The following is a 27,517-nucleotide window of genomic DNA, read 5'->3' as shown; positions in this document are numbered from 1 at the left end:
AAAACATGCTGATTTTAATAAAATGTGATGACTGTGGATTAAACCATCCAATGGTGAGTTTCTCACACACACACACACACACACACACACACACACACACACACACACACACACACACACTGATAGTCTTATCTGTAGTCCTGTTGCTGTCTAATTGTCTATCATTCATCACAGCTGTTCCATATAAACCCTCCCAGATGTTTGTGTAACTCTACAGTTACTTTTCGTAAAGCTTTATCATTTCACAGAATTGTTTTCGTCTCCGTCCCTCGACTTTCCACGTGTGCGGGTGTGTGACACTTCTGACTGACGCCGGCAGGGTTTCCCCGGCGTCTTACTGGAGATCTGCTGCTGAGGGCAACGATAAGCTTCGTAGGAGAGAGAGAGAGAGCGAGAGAGAGCGAGAGAGAGAGAGCGAGAGAGAGAGAGAGAGAGAGAGAGAGAGAGAGAGAGAGAGAGAGAGAGAGCGCAGCAGGTGCGTCCTCCAGCATCCCCGGCTCCGTGTCCCCGCCCCCCGCTGCGCGCTGCACGCTGGAGGATTTAAGCGGCCCCGTCGTGATGATGAGGGCTCTCGCTCTATCCGAATGACTGATTTCAAAAGTTGACGGGTTTCGAGTTTCACAGGTTCGAGACTCGACACGCGGCTGAAGCGAACAGCGAGTCCGCGTGAGTCCGCGTGGGAGGTCAAGCGTAGTTACTTGAGTTACTTTCTACTTCTCCGCTAAACTTAGTTTCCACGCGACGCGACTGTTTGAGATGAACCCAGATCTGGATTACGGAGGCTCCGGGAGCAGCGGGAACGGGAAGCTGCGCGCGTGGCTCATCGAGCAGGTGGACTGCGGCAAATACCCCGGTCTGGTGTGGGAGAACGACGAGAAGAGCATCTTCAGGATACCGTGGAAACACGCCGGGAAGCAGGACTACAACCGCGACGAGGATGCCGCGCTATTCAAGGTAAGATACCCCCACCGTTAGTCTGAGGGGATTTTCAGAATAAAAGAGTGAAAACGTGTGTAAGTGGGTAAAATCCTTTACTTTGAAGACTTTTAATGCTTTTAAAGTCATCAGAGTGAAATATAGACCAACACCTATATAGCTACATGTATTATTATTATTATTATTATTATTATTACTATTATTATTATTATTATTATTATTATTATTATTATTATCGTCATCATCATTATTATGGTGCTTTTCAGTCAATACGTCTTGGTGAACTCAATCATGTCACCACTTTTTAATGTCTCACTTAATTAGTAATGTAATATTAAATGTCAGAAAATAATAATCTCGACAAGTTCCCAGAGACAAACTTTAAACTTTAAAATTCTTGTTTTTGTCTCTAAATCAAAAGGCACTGAAAATAAAGAAATATTCACACATCGACCACTTGTTTTAGCTCTCCCTATAAATAAGCTTTCCTTTTCTTGAGAGGTTGTGAGCTACATACATGGAGTTGAGTTTGGAGACGTGGTTGTCTTGTTTGTGGAAGTTTTACCGGTGACCTGTCTGCAGGCCTGGGCGCTGTTCAAAGGCAAGTTTCGGGAGGGGGTGGACAAGCCGGACCCGCCGACCTGGAAGACTCGTCTCCGCTGCGCCCTCAACAAGAGCAATGACTTTGAGGAGCTCGTGGAGAGAAGCCAGCTGGACATCTCAGACCCGTACAAAGTGTACCGCATCATCCCCGAGGGGGCCAAGAAAAGTCAGTCCCACCTCAAACACCACACAGTCTGGAAGTGCTGAGCTCCGTTTCACATGCATGATTTTATGTAGAATGTTTGTCGTTTGGAAATGATTTCCAGTCATAAACTTTTCTAATCAAAAAGCCAAACTACCAGTGAAGGTCCTGCTGCGTGATGTCAACACATGTGTGGGCTTTTTCTGTGTGCTCAGATTTGGTCTTCTCTGTCTCGCCTTCAGGACCCAGACAGGAGGACAGTCCTCTGAGCCCAATGAGTTATCAGGTGCACACCCCCTACCCTGCCCTGCAGACCCAGGTGATTTTCATACACATGGAAATGAGAGAGAGAGAGAGAGAGAGAGAGAGAGAGAGAGAGAGAGAGAGACATGGTAGAGGAATGATACATTTATATTATTATTTACATTTGTTTGTCTTTTAAGATAGTAACTCTAAAGATATTTAAGGTCTGTGTGTATTTAGATTACCAACAAACACTCTAATGCACAACAATGAAAATGCATGTAATAGGTTTTTAAAGTGTATTACCATTCAATCGAGTTGTGGAGCTCCTTTAATTCTTACGAAACAGCACAGAACCTCGCCAATCTGAGGAATCCTGAGATACAAAATGAAAGAAATGACATCATCATAATAACAAAGTTCATTTGGAAGCTGGAGGATGCATGTGTCCAGTACAGTCATGTTAAACTGGCATGTTGAATGCTTGCGTGTCTGTCTGTAGATGCCGTACGTGCCCACACCGGAGTGTGGCTGGAGAGACTACTGTCAGGAGCAGGCCTCCCTGCCTGAGCTGCCCTTCACTCAGTGTCCCTGTCCCCCCCGCAGCCTGCCGTGGCAGGGCCAGTCCGTGGAGAATGGTACGGTACTCAATAATCAAATATACCTTTCCCCGGCATGCGGCATCTGTGCTGATGTTGAGCCCTTCTGTTGCTCTGTGTGTGCAGGATACCAGCTCAGGGCCTCTATTTACTCGTACAGTCCTGCGGACAGTCAGCCCTCGCCTTACGCACTGGACGCCAGCATCAGAGCTGCAGAGCCGCTGTCAGGTAATGAAATCAGAAGGAGGAGTTTTGATTCTTGCATTCATCATATGACCGTTTGCATCAACCATTTGTTTTCGTTCCCCACTGAACACCAAACTGGGATACGTGGTGGCTGCGTATCTGTCTGTCTGCCCTCTAGTGGCCAGAAGGGAAGTAACGCAGCTTTAAGGAAACTTAGAGGGACGGCATTAAGAAAAATACAATCAGTCTGATGGAGGCACTGCTTTAAGCCAGCTTCGGTTTAAGGTCTATATGTGTTGCTGATACTACAGAAATGGCTGCTCTGACATATGACATTTCTAAGAAATGCTTTCTAGTGAATTAAAAACAGAGACTGGACTGATGGTGGCGCTATTATTACAGTAACGCGCCATCCAAACCGCAAAGTGGAGAGTCCAAGCTCTGAAAATAGTGCTCCACCCAGCTGACGCCACTTCCATACAACAATTTAGCGCTGTCCACTTTGTGTGACTTTTTTTCTAATGTCAAAAATGACTAATCGATTATTCCCTTAATCATATTAATATTTATTTACAGCCAAACAACCAGGAGCTCACAGTTTCCTTGTGATTTAAGCTCAAATCTTGACTGTTCACTACACTGAGAAATGTGGAAGGATTGACGTGACCTTTACCTGTTTGCTCTTCTCCTCCGATCAGACTGCCGCCTGCATGTGTCTGTATATTTCCGGGACACTCTGGTGAGGGAGGTGACCACCTCCAGTCCAGAAGGGTGCCACATCACTCCGTGCTCCCCGGAGGAGAAGCACTACCTGCCGCCTGGAGGTCCCGAGGTGGTCCCTCTGCCTGTGGACAGTCTCTCAGCCCAGAGGAGGGCGGAGGAGTGTCCCCCGAGCCCCCCGTCCACCTTGGAGAGAGGAGTGTTACTGTGGATGGGCCCCGACGGGCTCTACGCTCAGAGGCTGTGTCAGGGCAGAGTGTACTGGCAGGGAGGCCTGTCCCAGTACGGAGACAAACCCAACAAACTGGAGAGAGAGGTCACCTGTAAACTCCTCCACACGCAGGACTACCTGACAGGTGAGACCGCAGGAAAGGCCTGCAGCTAGACTCACAATGCTTCGATCTGGAGAGTTGTTCTCCAGATTCTCTCTGAGCTAAAAGTGTATGAAAAGTGCCATCGCAGTAATTCAGTTTACAACGATATTAAACACCAGATAATCCCACTTAAAGTGAATTACCTCTTTTAGATCATATTTTGACCTATTTTAACATTACATGTGCTGGAAAAATTATTATTATTATTTTTTTTTTTCACCCAAAATCAATCATTTTTAGGAACAAAATAACGCTTACATCAGCTGTACCAACCAGTTTCAACCAATCTGAATCAATCTGTAATCCAGCGCTGCACAGAGCTGGAGAAGGTCGTGAGTTAATCCTTTCAACGATCAAACCAAACCCGACGTTTTGTCCTGCTCGCCTTTCCTGTTTCACTCTGAAGCTAGATGCTTCTGAAATGCTGTTTATTCACAAGTGATCTTCACCAGCCAGTTGCTATGGAAATACGGTTATCAGTAACACAAAGCTCTCTTCTGAAAGTAGTTTCAGGCACAGCAAAGGCACTTTTAGTAAAACACGAGAAAAATATGAACACGTTCTTTTGTTTGACAATATCAGAAAGAAACGCCAACATCAATACAACACATCCGACTGTCAAGAAATTGAACCGTTAGAGGAAGGAGATATGTCCTCTATATTTAATAGCTTTGTTAGAAAAAAAGACTGTATAAAAAAATAAAGATAAACATGTAAAAACAGAGTCTTTGAAGATTGTGGAACTACCTTCAGACAGAGTGGAAAATATAAATCATCAACTGTTTTTCAAAGTTGATTTTCCGGAAAATCAGATGCTTAGCTCAGTGACTTGTAAGTAATGTTGATACAGGGGCTAAGACGGACTTACAGTAAGTAAGTAAGTAAGTAAAGTTTGTGGAAACGTTAAAACTACAGCTCATTTACCGTAAGTCACATTAGATAAAAGCCATCTGAGAAACACATCCCCCCATCACTGTGTGTCAACCACATAACTCTAAGTAGTATTTCACCATGAAGGGTACTCGCATGACTTCTTCACGGCCACATCATCCTCGCCCACATGCTAAGCCAGCCCCAGCTGTGTAACAGCCTGTCAGCTAATCATGTATTTGCATATATGATGTGACCAGGACTTTCCATTCGAATCACCCCAAAGGTCATGTCACTTCTAGAGAAATGCTACTGAATAAACCAGAATCGTGTTTTAGATGTCGGAGCTCTTCCTGATTTGACCTTATCTCTTTCCCCGACTACAGAGATCCAGAGTTACGGGCTCCACGGCCGGCCGCTGCCCCGTTTCCAGGTCCTGCTGAGTTTCGGAGACGAGTGTCTGGACCCGCAGAGACAACGGCGGACCCTCACAGTCCAGGTGACGGCCCATGCTGCAGCACTAGCTGCTCTGCACATACTGTATATACTGTATACTGTTTGATTGGCCCGGCCGTGTATCTCCTCATAGCACCACCACACACATTCAAATTACTTTCGTTTTTGTCACTTTGCACTCTTCAAATGTGGTTTGGAAGCTAAAAATAGGATTTGAAATTTAAACCCAAGATTTGAAAGCATTTAAGAACTTCTACAGAACTTCTCATTCAGTTTCTGAATGCCCACTTCAGCCCTCTGAATCTGTGATTATTCTTTTCACTGGTTTAAAGTGTAATTAAGGATCATTTCACACACCTTTAATAGAATCAAATCCGCTATCTCAGCTTTGGATGAGGGGATATGTGACACTGTTTCGACCTGGGAAGATCTGAACGGCAGAAAATAAAAACAGAGGTTGAACCCGTTTGCTTTTTTTATCTTTGTGATGGTAACTGAATACGTTTAGGTTTTGCGGCATTGATCAGAGAAAACAAGCATCACTTTGGTCTTCAGGAAATAGTGATGAGCTTTTTCACTGTTTTGCAAAATGTTATAGCCTAAAAGAAATGAAAATAAGAGTTTTTATTTCAGTAGGTCGATTTACAACAACAACATACAATCACACAGAGCTCAATCATTTGATCCCTGATCAAATTCAGATGTGGATTATTATTTATTCAGAAACTTTCAATTTGAAATGAGAATCAAAAGATAATTCTTAACCTTGGAAACAGTATTTTAAGAAAAAAAAAGTTTGTTAATCTGCCCAAGATTACCTGTTGCCAGGTTACCAATGTTCGGCAGTTTAATACTATAGTATTGCCAACTGAGTAAACTCCATCCAGGAGGAAGATCAGTTTGAGTTGAAAGATCTGGGAGGAGGGCAGGTTACGGGTCTGGGTGACGGACCTCCAGTTAGAGGTTAGCTGTAGCAGCTAGCAGCTAGCATTCAGCCAGCGTAAATGGTCTAACCTGTGTAAGGGCAGCAACACAAAGTTTGCTGATCTGGCGGGGAGTCGGGATCGGATCCCCGGTGCTGGTCTTTGCGCTGGCTTAACTGGAGTTAGCTCTGCTAACTGAAGGTCCATCTCCTCCCAGTGAAGTACTTTTCTAGTGGCGGGGAGGACAGGCCAAAAGTAGGGAAGTCACATAGTTATCTAAATGATTTGATTATTTGTCTATTCTATCCATCCCTAGCATAGAGGTGTAACACTGCCCCCTATTTGTTTGGAGCAGGTGGTCAGAGCTAACACATTGCATCTTTAAACACATTTCTTATATGTTATTTTTACTACAAATCCGAATTTTCACTTCTCAAACCACAGATTTTACTTTCAAAACGTACATTTTATTTTTTTAAATGTTAGTTTGGATCTTTTGATACTGATCTGAGTTCATTGACTCATGTCCCTGACCGGTCCGACCTTCTGGGGTTGCAGGTGGAACCAGTGTTTGCCAGGCAGCTCCTGTACTACGCCCAGCAGATGGGCGGCCACTACTACCGCAGCTACGAGCACCCGGGAGTCACGGACCACCTAAACCCCTCGGAGGACTACCAGAGGACCATCACACATCACCACAGCAGCAGCCTGCAGGAGTGACCTCAGTAGGTTCAAGTGACTGTTGGATACTTCGAGAGGCAGCAGTGACCTTTGACACAGGAGACGAGGAGACAAGAGGACAAACTTGGACAATGTTATACATGAATATTATGGACGTTACGTGACAGTAGCTGTTTGCCCTGTAGGGTTCTTTGTGTTTGTCAAAAAAAACAAAAAAAACAACAACAAAAAAAAAACATTCTCCTTACATTTACATTACATTTATGGCATTTAGGCAGACACATTGCCGATAAAGGGTCCATGTCAGGTCCTAAAGTAGTAGCTGTTCAGCAAGGATACCTTAAATAATCAAATCAAATCCAACTTTATTTATATGGCACTTTTCATACTTAAAAGTAGCACAAAGTGCCTCACAGAAAATAAAAGTGAACAAAACAAAAGCGAAAAAAGGTATGAACAACAAAGAACACCATGAAACCCAAGCCTCCCACCCCCACAAATATACACACAGAGATACACAGAGACATACACACCCACACACACACATAGCCATATGCACAGACATACACACCCACACCCACACACAACAGTGCTATGATCAAAGTGCTACAGGTAAGAACTTTTTTTTGGGGGGGGGGGCTCTTTATTCTTTTATTTTATATTTTCCATACTGACTATGCAACAAAAACTGACAGCTTAGGTGATTGTACTGTAGAAAACCGTGAATTTTAGCGGTTTACGGTGATTTTTGTAAAAATACGCTTATTCACTTTCTTGCTGCAGTTGGAACAACAGACTGGTACTCAAGTCTGTGAAGTAAACTTGCTGGAGCCAGCAGGCGGTTAGCTTAGCTTAGCTTAGCACAAAGACTGGAAACGGGGAAACAGCTAGCCTGGCTCTCACAATTTAACATGTTGTATTTGGTTTGTTTAATCCCTACAAATACATCAAGTTCACCATTTCATGTTGGTTGAAGCTGGGCTATTGTTATTTTTACAACAGGTTGAATCTGTAATGCATGGAAGCGCTAAAATGGTGGAGGCAGGCAGATGTTGTTGCACCCATTTAACAATATATGCCAACAAACTTGTATTTCCTTGTATTTTTATATTAAATCCAATGTCTTTGTATTTCTGGAAAACAGAAATTGACGCATGCACAGAGCTGGAGAAGGTTGTGAACTAATCGTTAGAACGATCAAATCAAATTCCTCCCAACGTTACGTCCTGCCTGTCTCTCCTGTTTCACTTGGAAATAACACCACAATGTTGAAATGCAGCTTCAGCTGGACTGACCTCTGGAAGGAGCCGGGCTCGCTGCCCCCCGTTTGCAGTCTTTACGTGAAGCTACTCATCCTCTGGCAGTAGCTTCACATTTGCTGTCGTGAAAGTGGTGTGGATTTTCTTGTTTAACTAAATTTCTTTGTTGCTAGGAGACACTATCACTGCCATTTAGTAAGTTATGAATGAAGTCTTGTGCCCGGCTGTGTTTGTGAGAAACTCTCAGGGAGCTGGTTTCAGATAAGCTTTTCTACTCAATTTTGTATCAAATACATCGTATATATTTTGTGTTACACATCGAATCTGAGAAAGAGCTGGAGTGAATGTTTGAGCTTTTTGTGGCTCAAAGGAGCACATTTCTGTAAAAAAAAAAAAAAAAAAAAAATATGACCTCTGTTGGTATCTGTGTGAGGGTAACGTCAGTGCTATGCATGCTGCGTCTGAACAGGAAGTGTAGTTCAGATGCAGGATGAGGCTGGTTAATCAAACATTTCTTTATCACAAACAAATGTGGTGACATCACGAGGGGAGGAGAGAGAAGAGGAAGAGGTCGGCCACGCTTTCCACGCTAGAGAACGTCTTCCTGGCTTCTGCTCACAGATTAGAGTCGGTTTCCACTTCCATGGAAAACAATCAGAAAACATTGTTTGCAAGAAGAGACGCTTTACCCTGAAAACCACGAACTACTGCCTTTTCGGAGTTGAATGTGACCCTCAACAGACTTTGTAAACAGTTCATCAGAGCTGCAACTAATCATTTCTTTATTGATTGTGTCGATTCACAGATTGTTAAGTCCATAAAATGTACGAAAATAGGAAATAAATAAAGACTATCACAACTTCCCGGGGCCTACCTCCAAACTGCTTGTTTTTCCAGAAAATGTATTCATTTTTAATAATTTATTTTAAATAAAATATTTTAACTAAAATAAACAGAGAACAGTGTGTAGAATCAACCAACCTTATCCTTTAAATACAAAAAATTTGAGATCTTGGAAGACATTTCTGCCAATAAACATAATAAACATGATGATGATGTCTGAAGAAACCCATCACTTTATCAGTCCTGATCTTTTGTGGAACGTGACATCGTGTGAAGAAGCTCCACTCACTGAAGGAGACAACCAAACCTTCTACAACTCAAATGTTACACATAGCAGCTTTTCAACAGCAGGTGTAACCTGTTATATTTGAACTAAAAACACATTTTTGTAAAATTCAAAAGGCAATATCTGCTTTGGTGGTCCCTTTAGTTTAAAGTAATCCACAAAAAGTCAGATATTAATTGTTGTTGAATCAATAATTGTTACATATTTACACATCACATTATCAAAATGATGACACTAGGGTATAAACATGATGCCCATAATATTGTAACGATATATTAGTCATTATTAACAATCCTGTTAAAGAAACATTTCCAGTGTGAATTTCTTCTGTTTGTAAATCCAGCTGTATGAAAAAAACAGCTCAATCTAAGTTTCCTCTGATGTGTCAAATTTCTCCATTCCTTTTAATTACCCACTCACGGTGTTTTTGCATATCTCGTCACCTTGTCTCCTGAATGGAAAAGAGTATGAATTAATATAGAGAGGACTAAAAAAAAAACTAAAAAAAACTCCCCCTTCTCACCTGTTACTGTAAACAGAGAGCGGATAAGGGTTACACGCTTTGAAGTGATTTTGTGAATGAATCCGTGGGAGGGCAGAGAGCTAAGTTTAGAACTCAAGAGAATCAAAACAACTCCTGGCTGCCCTGCATGGCTTTCCCCTAAACACGGATTGGAAACCAAGACAGAGAAAATGGTCTGCGGGGCCCACGGGTGTCGACAATAACAGAAAGGTGTAGCCGAACGGATGAGTGGAACTTTGTACATTCAGAAGCGGAGTTTGAATTGGGCCAACTTCTGCTGCTTGACGCAGCAGCAAGTCCACCTTGTCCTCAGATAAACTTCTCATGTGAGCTGTGGGCGTGTCGCTGTCTGCCTCCTCTGCCAGAGTGACTCGACCTGCCACAACCCGTACCTACCGCTCGCTCTGTGAAGTCCCTACACCCACCACCAGAACCACACTTTCTGTTGTTGCCGTCTTCCTCTGGGATCCAACTACAGCGTGCTCTGAATAACGGCCCACACCCCCAAACCCGCACACGCCCTGCACCCCCCCTCCCAGACAGCTAGACGCTGACGAGGCCAACAGCATGAGTGAACTGGTGAGCTGGAGCTCCACAGATGAATGGCTTCCACCCGCCGGTTTGAGCTGTGGTGCACACACACACACACACACACACACACGCACACACACATGCACGCGCCCGCACACACACACACCAACTGTCAGCAAGTAAGCACCCTTGCAAAATGGTTCACTTGAGTGTGAAAAACAGTATGGACTGTGTAAAGATAAGATAAGTGATCATTTTACAGACGCCTCACACGGCTGGCCACAAGACAGGAAGTATTTATTCATGGAGTAAACGTGCAGACCTTTCCGTTCCGGGACTCCAGATACATTTTTGCTGAGCTGAAAATCACCAGGAAAACACTTCGGGTCCGAGATAGCCATCTGAGAATTTTCTATTGATTTCTCTTTTGTAAACATTGTAACACATTCTGATCATTTAAGAGGGAAAATGTCGATTCGCACAAATCATTCTTTATATCTCTATTTTGTTAAACTCGGGCAGCTGACCAGGATAATATGGTGCTATATTGTGTTTCATTAGAAATAAATACACCTTTTCACTGAACTTAAGTAGAGTGCTTTAAATTTGAATTTACTTTAACACTTAGTGTGGAAATTGACATCATCAGGTTAAATAAGTACACTTTAAAATGCTATTTTTGTCAATGAAAACCAGCCAAGTAGAGCAAAACTCAGTGCTTGCCACACTTACTTAAGTCAGTTAAATTGGAACAATGAAGTATATTTAACTTGATTTAACTGAACACAGATGAGTTACAGCTGCACAAGTTAAGTCAGTCTAACAAAATATCTCTACATTGGTGTTAATCAACACAGCTGGCTGACGCAAAATAGACTGTTTTTTGTTGAACTTACGTTGATCAATTAATTAAGGTGGACACTGGCCTATTGATTAAATCCAACTCAACCAAATGTGCTTACACACGTCAGTTATTGCCGTATTCAAAATAATATGTAATTATATCTAACACAATTCAAATAGTTGAGATTAAGCCCAAGAAATTACTTTGTTGAGTGTGGATGAATTGACAGAAACTTGCACTTCACAGATGCATTTTTTTCAGTAAATATTACAATATATCACAACCCAATTTCACGAACACCGCATATCGTGCCTTTAAATTACTATGGAGTTGAATTTCTTTGATATAAATGCCAATTCAAGGTTGCATTTGATGAATTGTAGGCTGGGCAACGTATAGATGACTAACTACTTAAAGGATGTTTGCAAACTTTGGTGGGAATGAAGGCTATTTGCCAAAGAACAAGTGATTTGTTTTTGGCGTAGTTAGCGCCACCGTGTAGCCTCCTTTAGTTACATATAAAAGATAAATAACTTAATCGGTCGTTTTGTTCTTAGTTAAGTTGATTAGACCCTTTTATGCTTGTTTCAAGCAGAATTACTTCCTTCCAAGAAACTCGTGAACACATCTCTACTAAACACAAGATTTAAATTGATGCTTTTGTGTGATTCTTTGTGGAGAAACTCAGTTTTACGGATCTACAGAGTGCCAGTCGACTAAGAAATTGGGTTGAGCACAAAACAAATATATTTTGCCGCCATAAATTGCTCGTTAAAGGACTACTGTAAACGACGTGCCATTTGAAGAAACTTGAAGTCCTGAAAGGCGAACGATGGAATGATTAAACACGTACAGCTCTATGACAACTAAACAAACTTGATCGGCTGTAGTGAGTCAGAAGCACCTAAAGAAACAAGTAAGTGGACTTTGAGTTGAAATAGTTGTTTTAACAAAACAGCCGAATGAAACCATCCCTTTAACAGCAAGTGTTCTTACTTTATTGGGCAGTAGAGATGGCACGGTACAAAGCATCAGCACCAATATAAAGATTAGGACAGATATTTCAGTCTGAGGGACTTGATCCTGGTTCCAGCCAACATCCGACTGCTGGACCAGAACATCGTGGAAACAAGCCAGTTTGCCAGTTGCACACTGCCTGTTAGTTACGTGGGAGGCGGCATGTAATTAGCATAACCAACATGACTGGGACTGTCCTACACAGTAACAATGAAATCAACTCATTTTGTGTCTTTCACTAGATTAGATGAACAGACTTCTCTGTCCAATCTGGTGAGGGAGAATTTGAAAGGGGATGAGTAAGAAAGTGAGGTGAAGACACAGTTAAAGTTAATTAGCTGATTGAACATAGATAAGAGATCAAGCGTGCAATATAGTTGTAGATGGGGCAGATTGAGTTTATCTCTTAACCGGCTGGATGCAGGATGGCTGAAAGCAGGTGAGCTGGAGCTGCATGCTGCTTTTAAACTTGTTCAGCAGCTCTTCCAATAACCTGGCGGAGGAAACGTCAATCGCGTGAGATTTATATTTAAAGAATGAAGCAAATAAAGAAAAATATTTTTGTTAACCAGCATGAGACTCACTTCTTATCTGCTCCGCTGTGTAGCTGTGGAAGGGCGTCCAAAGCCAGTTTGAAGCTGGCACTAGAAAGGAGATGTTCGATTTTAACTTTATTTTAAAGAAACCCCACACATTTATGAAAACTGGAAACCAGAAAACACAGTTCAAAACAAGTTTAATGCATGCCGACCTCCACCAATGAACACAAACACGTATGCACACACACATGCACAGGCGGCCCACCACAGTGCGTGCACACAGCAGAACCAGATTACTTTCACTTCCTTTGCATAACCCACCAAGTAACATAAATAGGGATTGTCGAGAGGGATGTGCGACTGCCAAGATTTATGTTTGTGACATTCGCTACCATAAATCACCGGGCTACATATGTGACTTCCCGTCTGTGCCACTATGTGCATGCTTGTGCTGCGCTTACCTGCTTTCAGAGTTTAGGAATGAGGCGATGGCATCTCTCAGAGCACAGAGTTCAAGTCGAGCCTGAGGACGATGTAAGGGGGGGAGGATGAAATCAAATGAACATCTCCAACTGTCAGTAGTTGGCAGCTTGAACTGAAATATGGTATTATCAGAAATGACAGGTAAATCCCCCAAGTTTGAGGGTCGCCTTATGAGTCAGGGCGTTACTATGAGTGATAAACGGCTCTATAACAGGGTGAGTGCGTGTCAGCACGTACCTGCAGGGCTCCGTTTTTGCTGGAAGAGGACACGCATTGCATCAGACGACACATCTCGTCCGCAACTGACTCAACAATTTTAGACAAAACCCGAGGTACCAGGTCCTTCGACACTGTGAAGACCTGAGACACACAACGTTGGTTATGAAGGCATTAGAGAGACGGTGAGGTTTGATGAAGGAACAGATCCGTGTGTAGGTGTTTGTACCTCAGCGTGAACTGTGATGATGTTGACAAGAGCTTCCTTTAAGTAGTTCCTCACACCTGAGGGGAAAGAGCATGGAAACACATAGTATTTCAAATGTTCTATCACCATGCAGCTACATCTGAAATAACTAGCGTGTGGTACTACAGGCAGGTGTGACTAAAGTGCAACACACATCACTGACATGGCAACGTGCTGCATCCTTTGACATGTGAATGTGAAACAGGACGGAGGCGCATCCTTAGCTGCCCATGTGTTCTGCTCTTTAAGGATTGTCATATTTTACTGCTTCGTGATACGTTTGACTCTTAAAATCAAACTGCGTCCGAAGATCAAAATCATACAAATACATGAGGCTGGAGGTGCATTATTTTTTTTTACTATACAGCGAAGCAGGACAGAAGGTACTGAAACTGGATTTTGAATGCCTGTAGCACCCACACACCAAGGTGTGTCCCACACAAAAAGTGCAACAAGTGAAAGTATCATATCCTAGAACTGTGGTTTAGTGTCCAAAATGTTCCTCTTTCACATGCCGCCCAAACGAACTCACCGACGGGAACAAACCAGAGCAGAGCCCAACTTTCGATCAGTACTCTAACACTTTTAAAACTGTGTGATGAGCTGCTGCCCATCTGAGAATGCAACCTATGTTTCTACCATGCACTCTGAAATGTAGCCTCACATCCTGTGATAAGGTAAACCACATATAACCATTTAGGTTTCACCTGGATTTGGTGCATCGGGTGAGCAAACTAGACTCATGTGCACACCCACAGATAAACTCAAAGGCCATGAGACTTTTAGGGGGGCCAGTACAGTGATGTCACCGGTGCTTACAGTAAGCCATCAAAGAGCCATACTGAACACATGACACATCAAGAACCACAACAGCACAAACTCAGACCAGATATGTCAAGTTCTCGTCCCACAGGACTGTTAGGAGCCAATTCTTCATATTACCGAGGTCAGTTTGTGGTAACCTGCGGGTAATTTCCACCATCGTCTCAGACATACATTCAGTGTTGTGTGACACCCGAGGAGAGCGTTCAGAGGACTTTTCATCCGTTGTCCTGTGCAGTACCTGTAGGTGTCTGGCAGTCTCTCCAGTCAAAGTATCCTGCGTAGATGCCGGGCTCCAGAGAGCCGGCGATGGGGTCAGCTCGTTCCTCAATGTAGGACTCAAAGAGTTTTCTGTCAAGTTCTCGTACGGCGTCTACACTCACCTGTAATCAAAAAGACACGTAATGAAGTAGAAACACATTCAGTACAGAACATACTGTTTATTGTCACTTTGAAATCTTGAAAGCTTTACAATTTCCTCTCTTGCACACGTCACACACGTCAGCATGAACCAATAGTGGCCAAGCTGCCATTCAAGACCACGGCAACAGGGTTTTGGTGTCTTGGTCACGGACACTTGGACACAAGGAGCCCGGATATACATTTACATTTACATTTAGGTCATTTAGCAGACGCTTTTGTCCAAAGCGACTTACAATAAGTACATTTGTCAAAAGAAGGAAACAAGGAAACCACAACAAATCATTGCCGATAAAGTAAGAGCCAAAGCATTTCGGATATGTATTTCTTAAAGCTTACTTGCACAAAGAGCAGCTCATAGTTATGAAACTTGAAGAAAATTCTATGAGGTTTTTAAAGAATTTCCCCTTAAAGTTAAGTCAAAAGTTATTCACAAAGCATCCCTGAGAGGTTTAAAGAGTTTCTTAGGCAGAGGAGGCATTTGCACTTGTTAATATCAAATACATGAAGTTAACATTTGGAGCATTGTAAATGGTAAAGAGGCTATGCCTGTGGTTTCACACATTTAGCTATTTTTAAATGTAGGCCTATGGTGTAACATCTATTCAACAGAGATGTCCATTACATTAAACAGTATTCATTGAGACTAAATTCTATGATTAGGACTCATTTTGCTGCCCATTCTATTCCCATTAACACATGGGTGTAGACAGAGTCCACCACACCTCCACCTCCTTCCTCAGAGTTGCTCTCAGAAGTTTTCTAAACCCCTCCGAAGCTTGGACTCCTTTCTAGATGTGAAGTGAGGAGCTCGGTGAGAGTGTTTGAGAACATCAACCCAACAGTTAGTGGAGGATTAAAGGTCAACATGCTCTACCTGCTGAGCCAGAGCCACATGTCAGATCATTATCTAAAATGCCATCACCACTTGTCTTCAAATTGCTTGTTTTGAACGTCTGACACATAAAAGTAAAGATATTAATGGTACAAAACCTGGAAAAGTATAATTTCAGAGGCTGAGCTTGATAAAACAACTTAAATGGTGAACTGATTGACAAACAAAAAAAGTTTGTTTTCTGTCAAAAATGTTCAATCAAGCAATCCAGCACAAACGATATGACAAGTGAATTGAAACATCGTAAAATAATCAAAACGATCAATGGATGTAATCAAGCGTGTACCACTTTTATGCATCAAATTAGCAAGTCCTCTAATGTGTAAAACAAAAACTACAATTACTGATTTGTTTTCAGTTTTTTTTTTTATTAAATAGTGATTTGCGTTAATGTTAATTATAACAGTAACATGCTTTAGCATTTAACTGCATATCCTGTTTGTAACATTTGACTGGTTTAAGGTATTTTACTTTCTGGTGGTAAATGATGATGCATGATCATATTTGAAGATTCAAATCTAGATAAACTGTCATCCCTAACTGCCCGACACAAGAATGCTAAGTCTAAATCCATCTTTCAAAGAAAATGATGCACACCACTTCTTTGTTTTGTGAATCAGCCATTAGTCATCGTGTGTGTGTGTGTCTGTGTGTGTGTGTGTGAGAAAGAGAAAGGAGTTCAAATGTGGAAATGAGCTATCATGACAGTGACCTTTACTTTAGTTTTTTCAAAGAATAGAGCAGCGTGTTAAACCAACCCGTGTGATCTTCTCCGTGCCTGTGAGGCCGTGCTTCTCAAAGTGGTTGGCCAGGTTCAGGAAGGTGCGTCGCTCCAGGTATTGGCAATTACTGAGGATGATCAGTAGACGCTGCTCCTATACAAACACACAAAACAAATACATGTTGATACTTTTATACTTGTGAGGACATAATGCATTCCCTCGTCCCTGACCTTACCTTGGTGTAACCTTTGCCCTTAAAGTCTGAACCCTCAAACCGCCCTATGAAGAAGTGAGGACTGAACAAAATGTCCTATTTTTCCTTAATCGTCCTTTTTCCAATATTGTCCCCACTCTTCACTTTCTAAAAAATGTCCTCTCTTTTCTAAGTTAGCTAACTAACTAGAACAATATTCTCATCTGCTAAAAAGCAGTCGCTTGGAAAAACCTCTTCTTAACATCTCGTCATTCCCGCAAATCTACTTCATCCTAAGTGTCCTTACTTTTCCAACTTGTCCTCATTTTCAAATGATGTCTTCGATGTCCTTAACGGTCTTTACTTTACAAATTCTCCTCACTCTCAAGGTCTCAAATAAACAAACACGTACAATAGCACAGCAACTCATTAATGCATCACGTGCACACAGACGCTGACAGTAGGGATCATGATAAAATGGTAAGCCTTAAATGTCGACAACCACAATTGATGTCGTCATTGGCAGCAACTTGTTTTTCACACTCTATCTAACCAAGACTGCAGCCTTAAAGAGCAGATAGGAGACTTCAGTGGGCGGATGTAACCTGATATCTATTGAGCGAGGGCAGCCAGGTACCATCTTCCTTTCTATGCGGTGGTTTCTAATTTGCCAACTTCTCCATAGACTTCATTTCATGAGTAACACCAGTCCTAATGTCGATCAGCTGCATTCAATAGAATCTGGCTGCCTAACCCCTGCCACGCATATTTGGGCTGGGGAAACCCCGTCTGCACCTTGCTCCATTTCCCCTTACCAGAAGCACTATACGCCATGCTCTTCCTCCTCCTCGTCTTCCTCCTCCCCTGCTCTTAACCCCCTTCACTAGCATCTCAAACAAGTTACAGGAAACGAGGTCGTATCTGCTTCGTGTCCACAACCAGGAAACAGCCTGATAGCATTTCGTGGTTTGAATGACTGAGACAAGCGCTTGGACTGTTGTGTAAAGAAGCCAGAGTGGGCTTTCAGGTGTATAACCCCAAACAGTTTAAAAAGGAAATAATAAAACTAAAAAAACATCACGCTTACAGATGTTGGACTCGGGCCCTCGTGAACTCCAGTAAACCGATCTGGCGAAGACAGGTCCATGGAAATGTTGCTGCGCACACACACACACGCACACGCACACACACAGACACACACACACGCACACACACAAAAAGGAGGAACGAGAGAGGAACATGAGTCAAGCACACTATAAGGATAGAAGATAAAGATATGAAAAGTCATCCAAATACTTACTGAGATGCATCGATGTCTCCATCTGTTTTAGTGCTCAGCTGCTCCAAGCAGTTTATGAAAACCTGCAATGAACACATGAACACACTTGACGGGCGTGGTGTGAAGGACATATACCGTACTCGTTATATATATATATTATATGTATTATTACTCGTATCTTACTCTACATGATGAGCTCGCTCAGTTTAGATTGTACATAAACACAAGGTTGGTGTGGAAACACTCACACAATGTTGCATTTAAAAAAAAATTTGTCGATTAGCGAAAAATAAGGTGAGTCTCGTCTGTGATGCAATGAAAATGTAGTTGGAAAGTCGAAATAAAATGTGTGACATACTGTGTCGGTCATTGTGAGCCTTTGCTCCTAAATATTGGACAGAATTGACAGCCTGTCTTTTGTTGTCAGACTCTATATCAGACAATGCAGAACTCATTGTAGGCTGAATATGCCTCATTATTCCACTTCATATCTTTAAGTGCTCCTGCTTAAGTTATTCTACATGCTTTTCCCCTAAAGTTTATCGAGATGTCACTATCCTCACCTGAATGTTTGAGCACCAAATCGGTAGGTGATGGATTTGTGTGTCTGATCTAGGACCAATGTTTTTGATTGATGAATAAAGATTTCAATATGCTTCTCTCAGACAAGCCGGGATCACATGGTTTAAGGGGTTTTCAGCTCCCCCTAAAGGGTTTGCAGGCTGACAGATCTTACCTTCATGATGTTCACACTAAGCTCTGTGGCCTGGTCCTGGACCTGGTCCAACTGCAACACCTGAAGACGGTCAAATACATCAGTTGACATACGTTGTGTATCTGGCTCCAATATTTCAATTTGAAGCAGTCCCTTTAAGGATGAATTAAGTTGAATATAATTCATCCTAAACACTATCATGTTTTTCTTTGTATGAGCACAATCTCATATGATTGCTTTGCAGTTTACAGGATTTAAAGTGGCTAAAACCATAACATGGACTTACTCCCTCAATGATGACACAATTATGTATGATGATTCTCCATCTGTGGGAACTATATGGATTAACTTCACCAAAGACTTATCAAGATGTGAATAAACAACTCTCATCTTAACTACAGCTGCAACCATTGGGACTGCAGAGGTTTGATTGGACTACATTGTTTAGCAGTTAACTGTGGTTGTGATTATCATACGACTACTTCTGCTACTCAAGTGTATTTGCATTGATGATTGCAAGCGATTATCTCACGTTGATTTCTCCAGGTTTGATCTCCAGGGGCTCTTTGAGTGCCTGCAGCATCTGGACCATGCTCTGTTCAAACTGCGAAGGCTGCAGAAACACGAGCGAGGGGGGGAACGAGAGAGAGAACAAGAGAGAGAAAGAGCATGTAGGAGTATGTCTATCATTTGTCATTGTGATACGACATACTGCTTGAAGCAATAGCACATCCTTACCAGGCTAGTGATTCCCTCGTTATCCACGACCCAGTCCTCCTTCTCAGCGAGCCTCTTGACATCTGAGTGGACAAAAAGCCAAATATGAACTGGAAACCTCTCAGTAGTTACAGTATTAAACTCACAGACAAAAACAATGAAGTGCACACAGAGGGTCATAACAACAGAAAATATAAACAGAATTATGAGTTTCTGTGGGAAAACCACTACATGATATTAAATTAAACTCTTTCTGATGAGACCACAATTTGACGCCAGTGTGGGGGAAAGTTAAGTGAAAACCAGTCACTCCTCTCAAAATGACCATACCTTACCACAAGTGAAACCGAGTATGTCTGGTTTTAGTCTCATAACACTTTCTTCATTACTACCATGGAAGTTAGTATGAAGGTGAAAGGTGACGGATGAGGAGGGTGACCACCAAAAACTCAATGGAGGAGTGATGCAAAACAGATATAAGCCTTTACTGGCTGTACAAAACAATGGGGATATTATAAAAAGACAAAGAAAAACTGATCTTTTAAAGTGTCCCAATTCAATACTACTGGTCCATACTATATACTACTACATGCAAATTGTTATAGTATACAGTTTTGGCTGTTAGTACACAGGTATGGTACACTGTGCAAATAGGAAATGATACAATACATGCACCAATCAAACAGCCAATTAAACTCAAAAATAGGAAGCTCCATTTGTTTCTAAAGATTTAATATTTAGATCTTCTTGGACCTGTTGATATACACAGTAGGGATTGTTTTTAGTTTACGTAACACTTGTCCTTAGTTTTCCAATGTGAACACACTTCAAATCTGCTTAGAATCAGTAGGTAGGTCAGAGACTGGACAAAGCTTGGTATTTTAATAATTAAAACATGTAAAATAAGATTATTAAAATACAATTTGCACCAAAAATTGTATTTTTTTCATGTAGCATAGTCATCGCAGTGTATTTGCATATTTTTCCATAGCCTAACATAAAATATGCATGTGTACATATGTGATATTTTGAAAAGCATGATCATTTTCGATGAACACCGACTCCAACTAGATGGATGAGCGTTCCTTATAACCTATCCCAGCCATTACTGTCCGTGCTCACAGTCCACCCTCACCTTCTGTCGTGTGTAGCAGGGTCACCATGAGGCAGTGGACTCTGAGCTCCAGCAACAGATCCTGGATCACCTGCAGCAAGTCATTTGGGATCTCCAGAGCAGACAAAGCGTCATGACAAGCCCTGGATGAGAGACAAGAGAGACGACGGTCATTCAATTGTATTTCAAAACGCCTGCATATGTCACAACTGCACATAATCAGTGACGTGTTCGAACCTGACGGTGTGTATGATTTGTGTAAGCCAAACTCCAGAGAGCTCCGTCTTGTTCTCCCAGCCTCCGTAGAAATTGCGCTCCCCCTGTGGCAGGGTGGTGGGGAGCAGAGCCCCCCGGACGAGCTTCACCAGCCGATGGGTCATCTCCTCGATCATTTTCTAACACACAGTGAGATGTACAAACAAGGTTTAGGTGTGTAGGAACCTCAACATAACATTTGTGTGTAAACAGTCACATTGAAGCATACTTTAAAGTCATTCTGCCTCTGTCTGGCATTTTTCTTGGATTTTTCCACCTGCCCCGATTTCTCTCCAGTCTGCAGAGAAAAAACAAGAAATACTCATGTTTAAAATAATCTGCAAATTGAAACATCTCATCCATTTGTCAACATCTTTTTTAAGACATTTTGTTAGGTCCGTTTGCCTTAATTCTGTAGTAGACAGATGACATCAGGGGAGAAAGACAAGCAACAAAAGGTCCTCTGCCAGAAACAAAGCTTTCATTTCAATAATATGATACGCGTCTTAACCAATAGGTCAGCAGACCAATACCACCAGCCAGAATTGATTAATTTAGAGTGATGGTTCATAATTTTACCATTTAAGATATATCAAAATAAAACTTTTACTGCTTACTTTAAGATAAAAAATGTTTGGATTTTTGTTTATAGGGTTATATGTACAATATGTAATTTTCTGTTGCTTTGGTTTCTCAATAAAAACAATACAATAACAGAAGATGGACTTTGGAGACATGTAATAGTGTGGGATTATGGGAGTTCACCTCCACTGCAGTCAACTTCTCCCCCGTTAGGAGAAGCCACACGGGATTAAAACCAGTATTTTTGTGAGCCGAGTGCTTCTAAAATGTGCTCAGCTTGTTTGTCCGATAACTTAAGATCTTGACGTCTGATGATTATATATTATTGTTGTCTTTTTGTGTGTTGGATGGATTATCCACAGTAATACGAACACCCCTGCAAAGTGCTGTGGATATTAAAAAGGAATCTCAGAGAAGGATATCAAACTATCTGAATGGCTAGACACCACATGAAGCAAGCAGGACAAAATGTTTTTGTGCTGTGGCTGAACCCATGGATTGTGTGTTGTATGCAGTATTGTATTTGTGTCACTGTGAAATCTTCTCAGGAATTTACCTCACTGAAAAGACTTCCATTAACATAAGAGATCCAAAGCTTCCAGAAGTTGGGCAACTGACCGATGACCACATCTGACAGCTTCTCCACAAACTGCACCTGCTGCGGGGTTTCAAAGCGCCAGGCTGTAACAGAGACACACGCATACCTGTATTACACAAACCCACTGACACACAATACTTATCTATGTACTGCTGGCAGTTTTGGGGGACATAAAGGAGGGACTAGCAAACTGCACTGCCTTGAAAATGCCAGAGTGCTTCTGTAATTCAAGGAATCAAATAATCATTAACTTCCAGGCTTGCTTGTACGTTTACCGTAATGCCTGATGTAAGGAGATACAATGCAGGACTTTTATATAATGTGATTCCCCTAAGCACCGTACAGAGTGAAAAGTGTTACACACACAAACAAATGCACACTCACAGTGTGCGTCAGACAGGGAAGCCCCTCCGAAGCACCGAGTGTGTGGCTGAGTTATAATGTGATTGCGGTACTCACTGCTGGGTCGGGGTGCTCGCAGGCTGCCCCCTCTCTTCAGAGACGCGGTGTGGCTGAGCCTGCCGAGAGCCGATGGACGGGTATCCCCCTCCGGGTCCAGAGCTCCGTCACCCACTGGCAGACAGTGAGGAAGGGGAGGGAGGAGACGAAAAATTAACTCGGAGGGAAAAGAAACACATACTTCAGATATCAAATAATCAAAAGGCCATTTTCATAATTCCACATTCCTCAATAAGCTCAGCAGGCTTTCACACCAAATAATCCTCCCTCGCCCCTCTCGGCCTCTCTTTATTTGTGTTCTGATCCATCTCTGCTGTGGCCCACAGCTGAGAGAATGTGCCCTTGTTTCCAGAGTGGAGAAACAGAGCTAAGGGCTTTGCGAGCACTGGGGTGAAGTGGGTTTACATCGTTCCACACTGGGCTCAATTATGTCTGATCCTTAGGGACCGCAGCTCCACTAGATGGCAACAGGGAGCTTTGCAGCAACAGCGAATGAGAAAGGCCTTCTGCAACCACACAGTCCTATCTTGGTTCATGAGATAACTTCAGTGCAATGACTCTATGAGATATCTGGAGGATAACAGAAGAAGGGGTGAAAGTTGACAAAGGGGAATGAAAGTGAAACACTGAGGTTTGGAGAGGGGATCGATCTTACCACAGTGAAAATGAAACTCAAAAGACAAGTTCAGCAGCTTCAGCAATACGCCTACATGTAGTTTTGTCTAAATGAAGAAAGACATTTCCAAAACATGTGTCTGACACACACAGAGAAAAGTGCAGTGGTGAGTCACAGACTGAACGCAGCATATAAGCAAGTACTGTGAAATCCCCAACACAGGAGCAAATGTGGCCGTGCACACAACTGAGCCATCCAGTCTAGAAAATGTAAGGAAATTCTCAACTGAGTCACATTATCTGTAAACATACGTTTTTTCTCACACACGCACACACACACACACACACACACGAACACACACACACACACACACACGAACGCACACACACACATGAACACACACACACACACACGAACACACACACACACACACACACGAACACACACACACACACATGAACACACACACACACACACACACACACACACACACACACACACACACACACACACACACACACACACACACACACACACACACACACACACACACACACACACACACACACACACACACACACACACACACACACACACACACACACACCATATGGAGTTACAAGGATGAGAGCTGCTGTTGATCCAGGTGTCGGCTGGACCCCCGGCGTCCTCAGAATGCACAAGTGTACGTGTGTGAGACAGTTTAGTGAGTGTGCATGTGTGCAGGGCCGCTTTAAGCATTCAAACTATTCATTATGTTGTTTCTTGCTAAAAGAAGATTAAAATATAGGAACCGCTGCATATGAGTTGAAGACGCTGAGACAATGTGCCTCCGCTCACTTCCTCATCAGGTCTGATGTTCTCTGCAGTTCAGACGAGTTCCTGTTCCCCAAGAGGTCACTTACCCTGGACACACACGCACCGGCACACACACACACCTCTGCTTTCACACACACACACACACACACACACACACACACACACACACACACACACACACAGACACACACACACACACACACACACACACACACACACACACAGACACACACACAGACAGACAGACAGACAGACACACACACACACACACACACACACACACACACACACACACACACACACACACACACACACACACACACACACACACACACACACACACACACACACACACACACACACACACACACACACACACACACACACACACACACACACACACAAATAATCCTAGTTGATGATAATTTCACACACACTACAGAATATATAACACACGCATTTTTACTTAAAGGTTTTTGAGATATTTTCCGCACACATTTACTGAAGAACCCAAAAGCCCTTAAGCTTCTTGCTGTAAAGCACTGACCACCATATTTCAATTCAAAGTAAGATCTTTTGAGGCTTTGACAGGTGAGAAGATGCGTCTTGCAACCAAAAGTAAAAACAAAAGTGGGGATGAAGTGAAAATGAGCTACAGCAAAAAAACGACAAAAGGTAAAAGTACCCGTGTCTGCCATGCAAATGCATTTTTAAGTTTTGATTTTAAGCTTATTTATAGTACATTTAAATTATACAAATTGAATTACAAGTTCCTGGATTTATTGGGGGAGAAAATAAAAGTATACACCAAGAATACACCACCCTGCACTGATGAAACATGCTAACTGAAGTATAATAATGTACACATTTCCACTAGAGTGGTACTGACTGAGTTTTAGAATCACAACCGTATGTTTCCCAGTCAAATGTACGAACACTAAAATCCCTCTAATTGTTCACTGACAAACCGATTTTCCTACGAACAAAATGTCTTGCTAATTGTATTGATATTGGCAGAAAAAGCCCTGTTCAGGAAATAAGAATACTGCAGTATATAATTGAATCGGGCACAGTCACATCGCAGCGCCGGGGCGCCATGGGAGTGTTTAGACATACGGAAGCAACTTGCGCTGCTATGCTTCTTCACAAGAAAACTGGAACTTCAGGCTTTTGGTTTCAACAGAGATGGATGGGTCTATTTCCCATTTATGGCAATTTATAGGGTGATAAATGGAATCATAACTCCACCAGAACGGCCTCTGACCTCATATTCTGGACTCGGAAACACAGGAGACAGAGGAAATGACATCAGTTACTGCAGACTTGGCAGAGAACTAATCCCTGCCACGTGTGATGATAAAAGCATAAAAATATGGCTTTTAAATACACTGAGCTGGTATATGTGATACGATGAGGAAGAGGAGGCTGCCAGTGGAGTGGTCGGCTGTGAGGTACCCGTAAGGGGAGATCTGGCTATTTGAGAGGAGGGGTAAGGGCGGTAGGGAGGAAGAGGGGGGTTGGGGGAATGTAGTGGATGTGGTTTTGTGATGGTAGCTGTTCAAGGGCTGTGTGGGTGGAGGGATGTTTCAAGAGGCACGGGTTTCGTACTGGTGTGAGAGGTGAGCAGCAAAGACTGGGAATGGTAAATAGCTACCAGGTGTGTGTGTGTGTGTGTGTGTGTGTGTGTGTGTGTGTGTGTGTGTGTGTGTGTGTGTGTGTGTGAGGGGAAGATGTGGGGATAGAGGGGCTCTCTGTAAAGTGTGACAGCAGAGGGGACATGAGACAGCTGTGGCAAACTACAAGAGTAGAATTGGCAGAAACACAGGGATTGTGCGTACCTTTCTGCATGCGTGTATGCTTTTGACGCTAGGCCAAGTATCCAACTTATGTTATCAAAAACAAAACATGTAAACGTTTCCAATATTCTTATAAGTGGTCATTTTTATGCCATTCAGTCAGCTGACTTGGAATTCTGAAAAAAAAAATGTTGCCGTAAGTTCTCAGCGAGTAACTGCCATGTTGGAACACGGTGTTCAGTTAACATCGATGTCAACAATGCAGGTTTCAAATTGTTCCAAAATTCGGTTTTTGCAAATGTTTTGTTGAGAAAGACGGAATGTAAACAGGATTGTGTTTATTTATGAGAAAACGCCACACGGTACCTTTGAAACGACCTACATTTTCCTTACAAGTGGCCTCATGTGGTTGTGCGAATCATGACTGTCTTTTGGTGGCAGAGGCGGAGGTGGCGTGACGTTATTCATGCCACCGCAGAAAAGACTGCAAGGGGGGTTTCTTCTGAAAAGGGAGGGATCTTTCTCAAACTTTAACCAAGTAGCTTAAGTAAACTTAAACGGAGCTTCACCAAAGATGTGGCAGATCAGGAAACAACCATGAGTCTTGTTTGGAAAAGCCATGCTGGTCATTTTGAACAACACTGCCAAATTACCCGTTACCTGTAAATGTGTCTGTCTATGCATTGTCAGAATTGTATTAGAATATTTGGATGTAATGTTTCTCTTGATGAAAAAATATTGTATAATGTCCTATACTGTTATATTTAAATAAATAAATAAATAACTATAAATGTACATTTTAACAAACCATCAATTTCACAATAGCTGGCTCGCATTTGATTTGCATGCAATTTCAGATTCACTCCCTGACACATGTTGCTCTGCTGTGGAATGCGCGTGTGGACTGAAAAGGGGCCATCCGTGACATGATGATCTAGATGATATTTAACTGTTGAGAGTCAGGGAACACACCAACCCCCAGATCCATCAAGCCTGAGCCCCGGAAACCACTGTTACCCTTAGCATTAGACATGTTTATGTTCCAGCTGCACTATGTGAAGGAGCCACCCACTCACAATGTATTTGTATGGGTGCCCTTGTGTGAGTATGGGTGTAGGAGTGAGTGTGTGTGTAAGCGTGGTTAGCGAATCGATGTTCTTCCTGAGCGGACGGTTTCACGTTCACATTTTTCTGCTGGCTGATTTAACAGAGGAACAGCTTAATTGGGGTTAATTGTTCCAATCCATCTGTGAAGCTGTGTGTGAGTGAGAAAGAACGTTTGTATGTGTGCATGTGCAGTAACATGTCAAGCCCTGAAACCCAAATCCAAAGCCAATGCTCCCTCACTTTCATCTTATTCATACATTCATGAAAAAATAAACACGCAGGCCTGGAGCGGCGCTGCGGAGGGCGGTGACGAAGAGGGGAATGCGAGCAGAGAGCCGATACGACGGAGAGGCACATGGCCTTCCCTCTTCCCTCAGCTACCTTCAACCTCACATCATACCCAATGGCCGCTTCACTGGAAACGCTAAATAGGGGCTTTTCAGTTCACGTATAAAGCGAGTCATCGCAGACATGCGTGTGAGTGAAGTCACCTCTCTGGCCACTGATGAACTCATCTCTGCAGTTTTGCATCAGCTGCAGGATCCACTTGTGCTGAGCGTAGATGCACTGCCATGCTGGGTCGCCTGGAGCGTGCAGGTCAGACAGGTACCTACACGTGCACAAACACAGGTGTGAAAAGTTGCAGGTACAGTCGACGTCAGGGGAAAAAGGAGAGAGCAAAAAAACACAAATTCTATCAATTTTATCTCCAAACACCTTTAGCCACCTCTCTACCAATAATCACTCCCAGCAATGAATATCCTGGGCATCACTCAGTGACCTGCCAGATGACTCACTCTCTGAGCTGTTGCCTGGCTCCCTCTACTGTCATCCTAGGAACCAAGTGCTCATTTGTTTCTCATTAGGTGGCATCTTTCAAAAGATTG

At 42.7% G+C, this 27,517-nt stretch overlaps 2 protein-coding genes across 4 annotated transcripts in view; one reads left to right on the top strand and one right to left on the bottom strand.

Moving 5' to 3' along the window:
• The first annotated feature begins 548 nt into the window (after positions 1 to 548).
• LOC311014863 (interferon regulatory factor 4-like) lies at positions 549 to 8,855 on the top strand. Of its 3 annotated transcripts, none has more exons than XM_084011735.1 (8): positions 551 to 954; positions 1,519 to 1,705; positions 1,924 to 2,000; positions 2,427 to 2,562; positions 2,650 to 2,751; positions 3,408 to 3,785; positions 5,060 to 5,172; positions 6,611 to 8,855. In XM_084011735.1, exons 1-8 carry the CDS (start codon positions 757 to 759, stop codon positions 6,770 to 6,772), a joined length of 1,353 nt encoding a protein of 450 aa, XP_083867861.1. In that variant the 5' UTR covers positions 551 to 756; the 3' UTR covers positions 6,773 to 8,855. The 3 variants fall into 3 exon arrangements, with proteins under 3 accessions (XP_083867859.1, XP_083867861.1, XP_083867860.1); XM_084011734.1 differs by having other exon boundaries at positions 1,897 to 2,000; XM_084011733.1 differs by having other exon boundaries at positions 549 to 954; positions 2,427 to 2,751.
• A 3,139-nt stretch (positions 8,856 to 11,994) lies between these two features.
• exoc2 (exocyst complex component 2) overlaps positions 11,995 to 27,517 on the bottom strand; it is a 45,646-nt gene continuing 30,123 nt past the window's right edge. Inside the window, exons 11-28 of the mRNA XM_084011730.1 lie at positions 27,122 to 27,240; positions 22,293 to 22,406; positions 21,792 to 21,916; positions 20,883 to 20,951; positions 20,636 to 20,793; positions 20,420 to 20,541; positions 19,306 to 19,367; positions 19,100 to 19,180; positions 18,589 to 18,648; positions 17,874 to 17,935; positions 17,661 to 17,730; positions 16,417 to 16,533; positions 14,585 to 14,726; positions 13,504 to 13,559; positions 13,296 to 13,418; positions 13,037 to 13,098; positions 12,621 to 12,680; positions 11,995 to 12,529 (exon numbers count right to left, since the gene is read on the bottom strand). Of these exons, the coding sequence (XP_083867856.1) occupies positions 12,436 to 12,529; positions 12,621 to 12,680; positions 13,037 to 13,098; positions 13,296 to 13,418; positions 13,504 to 13,559; positions 14,585 to 14,726; positions 16,417 to 16,533; positions 17,661 to 17,730; positions 17,874 to 17,935; positions 18,589 to 18,648; positions 19,100 to 19,180; positions 19,306 to 19,367; positions 20,420 to 20,541; positions 20,636 to 20,793; positions 20,883 to 20,951; positions 21,792 to 21,916; positions 22,293 to 22,406; positions 27,122 to 27,240 (1,696 nt within the window). The 3' untranslated portion in view covers positions 11,995 to 12,435. The remainder of the gene's footprint in view (positions 12,530 to 12,620; positions 12,681 to 13,036; positions 13,099 to 13,295; positions 13,419 to 13,503; positions 13,560 to 14,584; positions 14,727 to 16,416; positions 16,534 to 17,660; positions 17,731 to 17,873; positions 17,936 to 18,588; positions 18,649 to 19,099; positions 19,181 to 19,305; positions 19,368 to 20,419; positions 20,542 to 20,635; positions 20,794 to 20,882; positions 20,952 to 21,791; positions 21,917 to 22,292; positions 22,407 to 27,121; positions 27,241 to 27,517) is intronic.

The sequence above is a fragment of the Eutrigla gurnardus genome (genome assembly GCF_963514095.1).
Source record: "Eutrigla gurnardus genome assembly, chromosome: 6".
Taxonomy (NCBI): domain Eukaryota; kingdom Metazoa; phylum Chordata; class Actinopteri; order Perciformes; family Triglidae; genus Eutrigla; species Eutrigla gurnardus.
The sequence above is the reverse complement of the archived record's forward strand: the minus strand, read 5'-3'. Positions and strand labels throughout refer to the sequence as shown.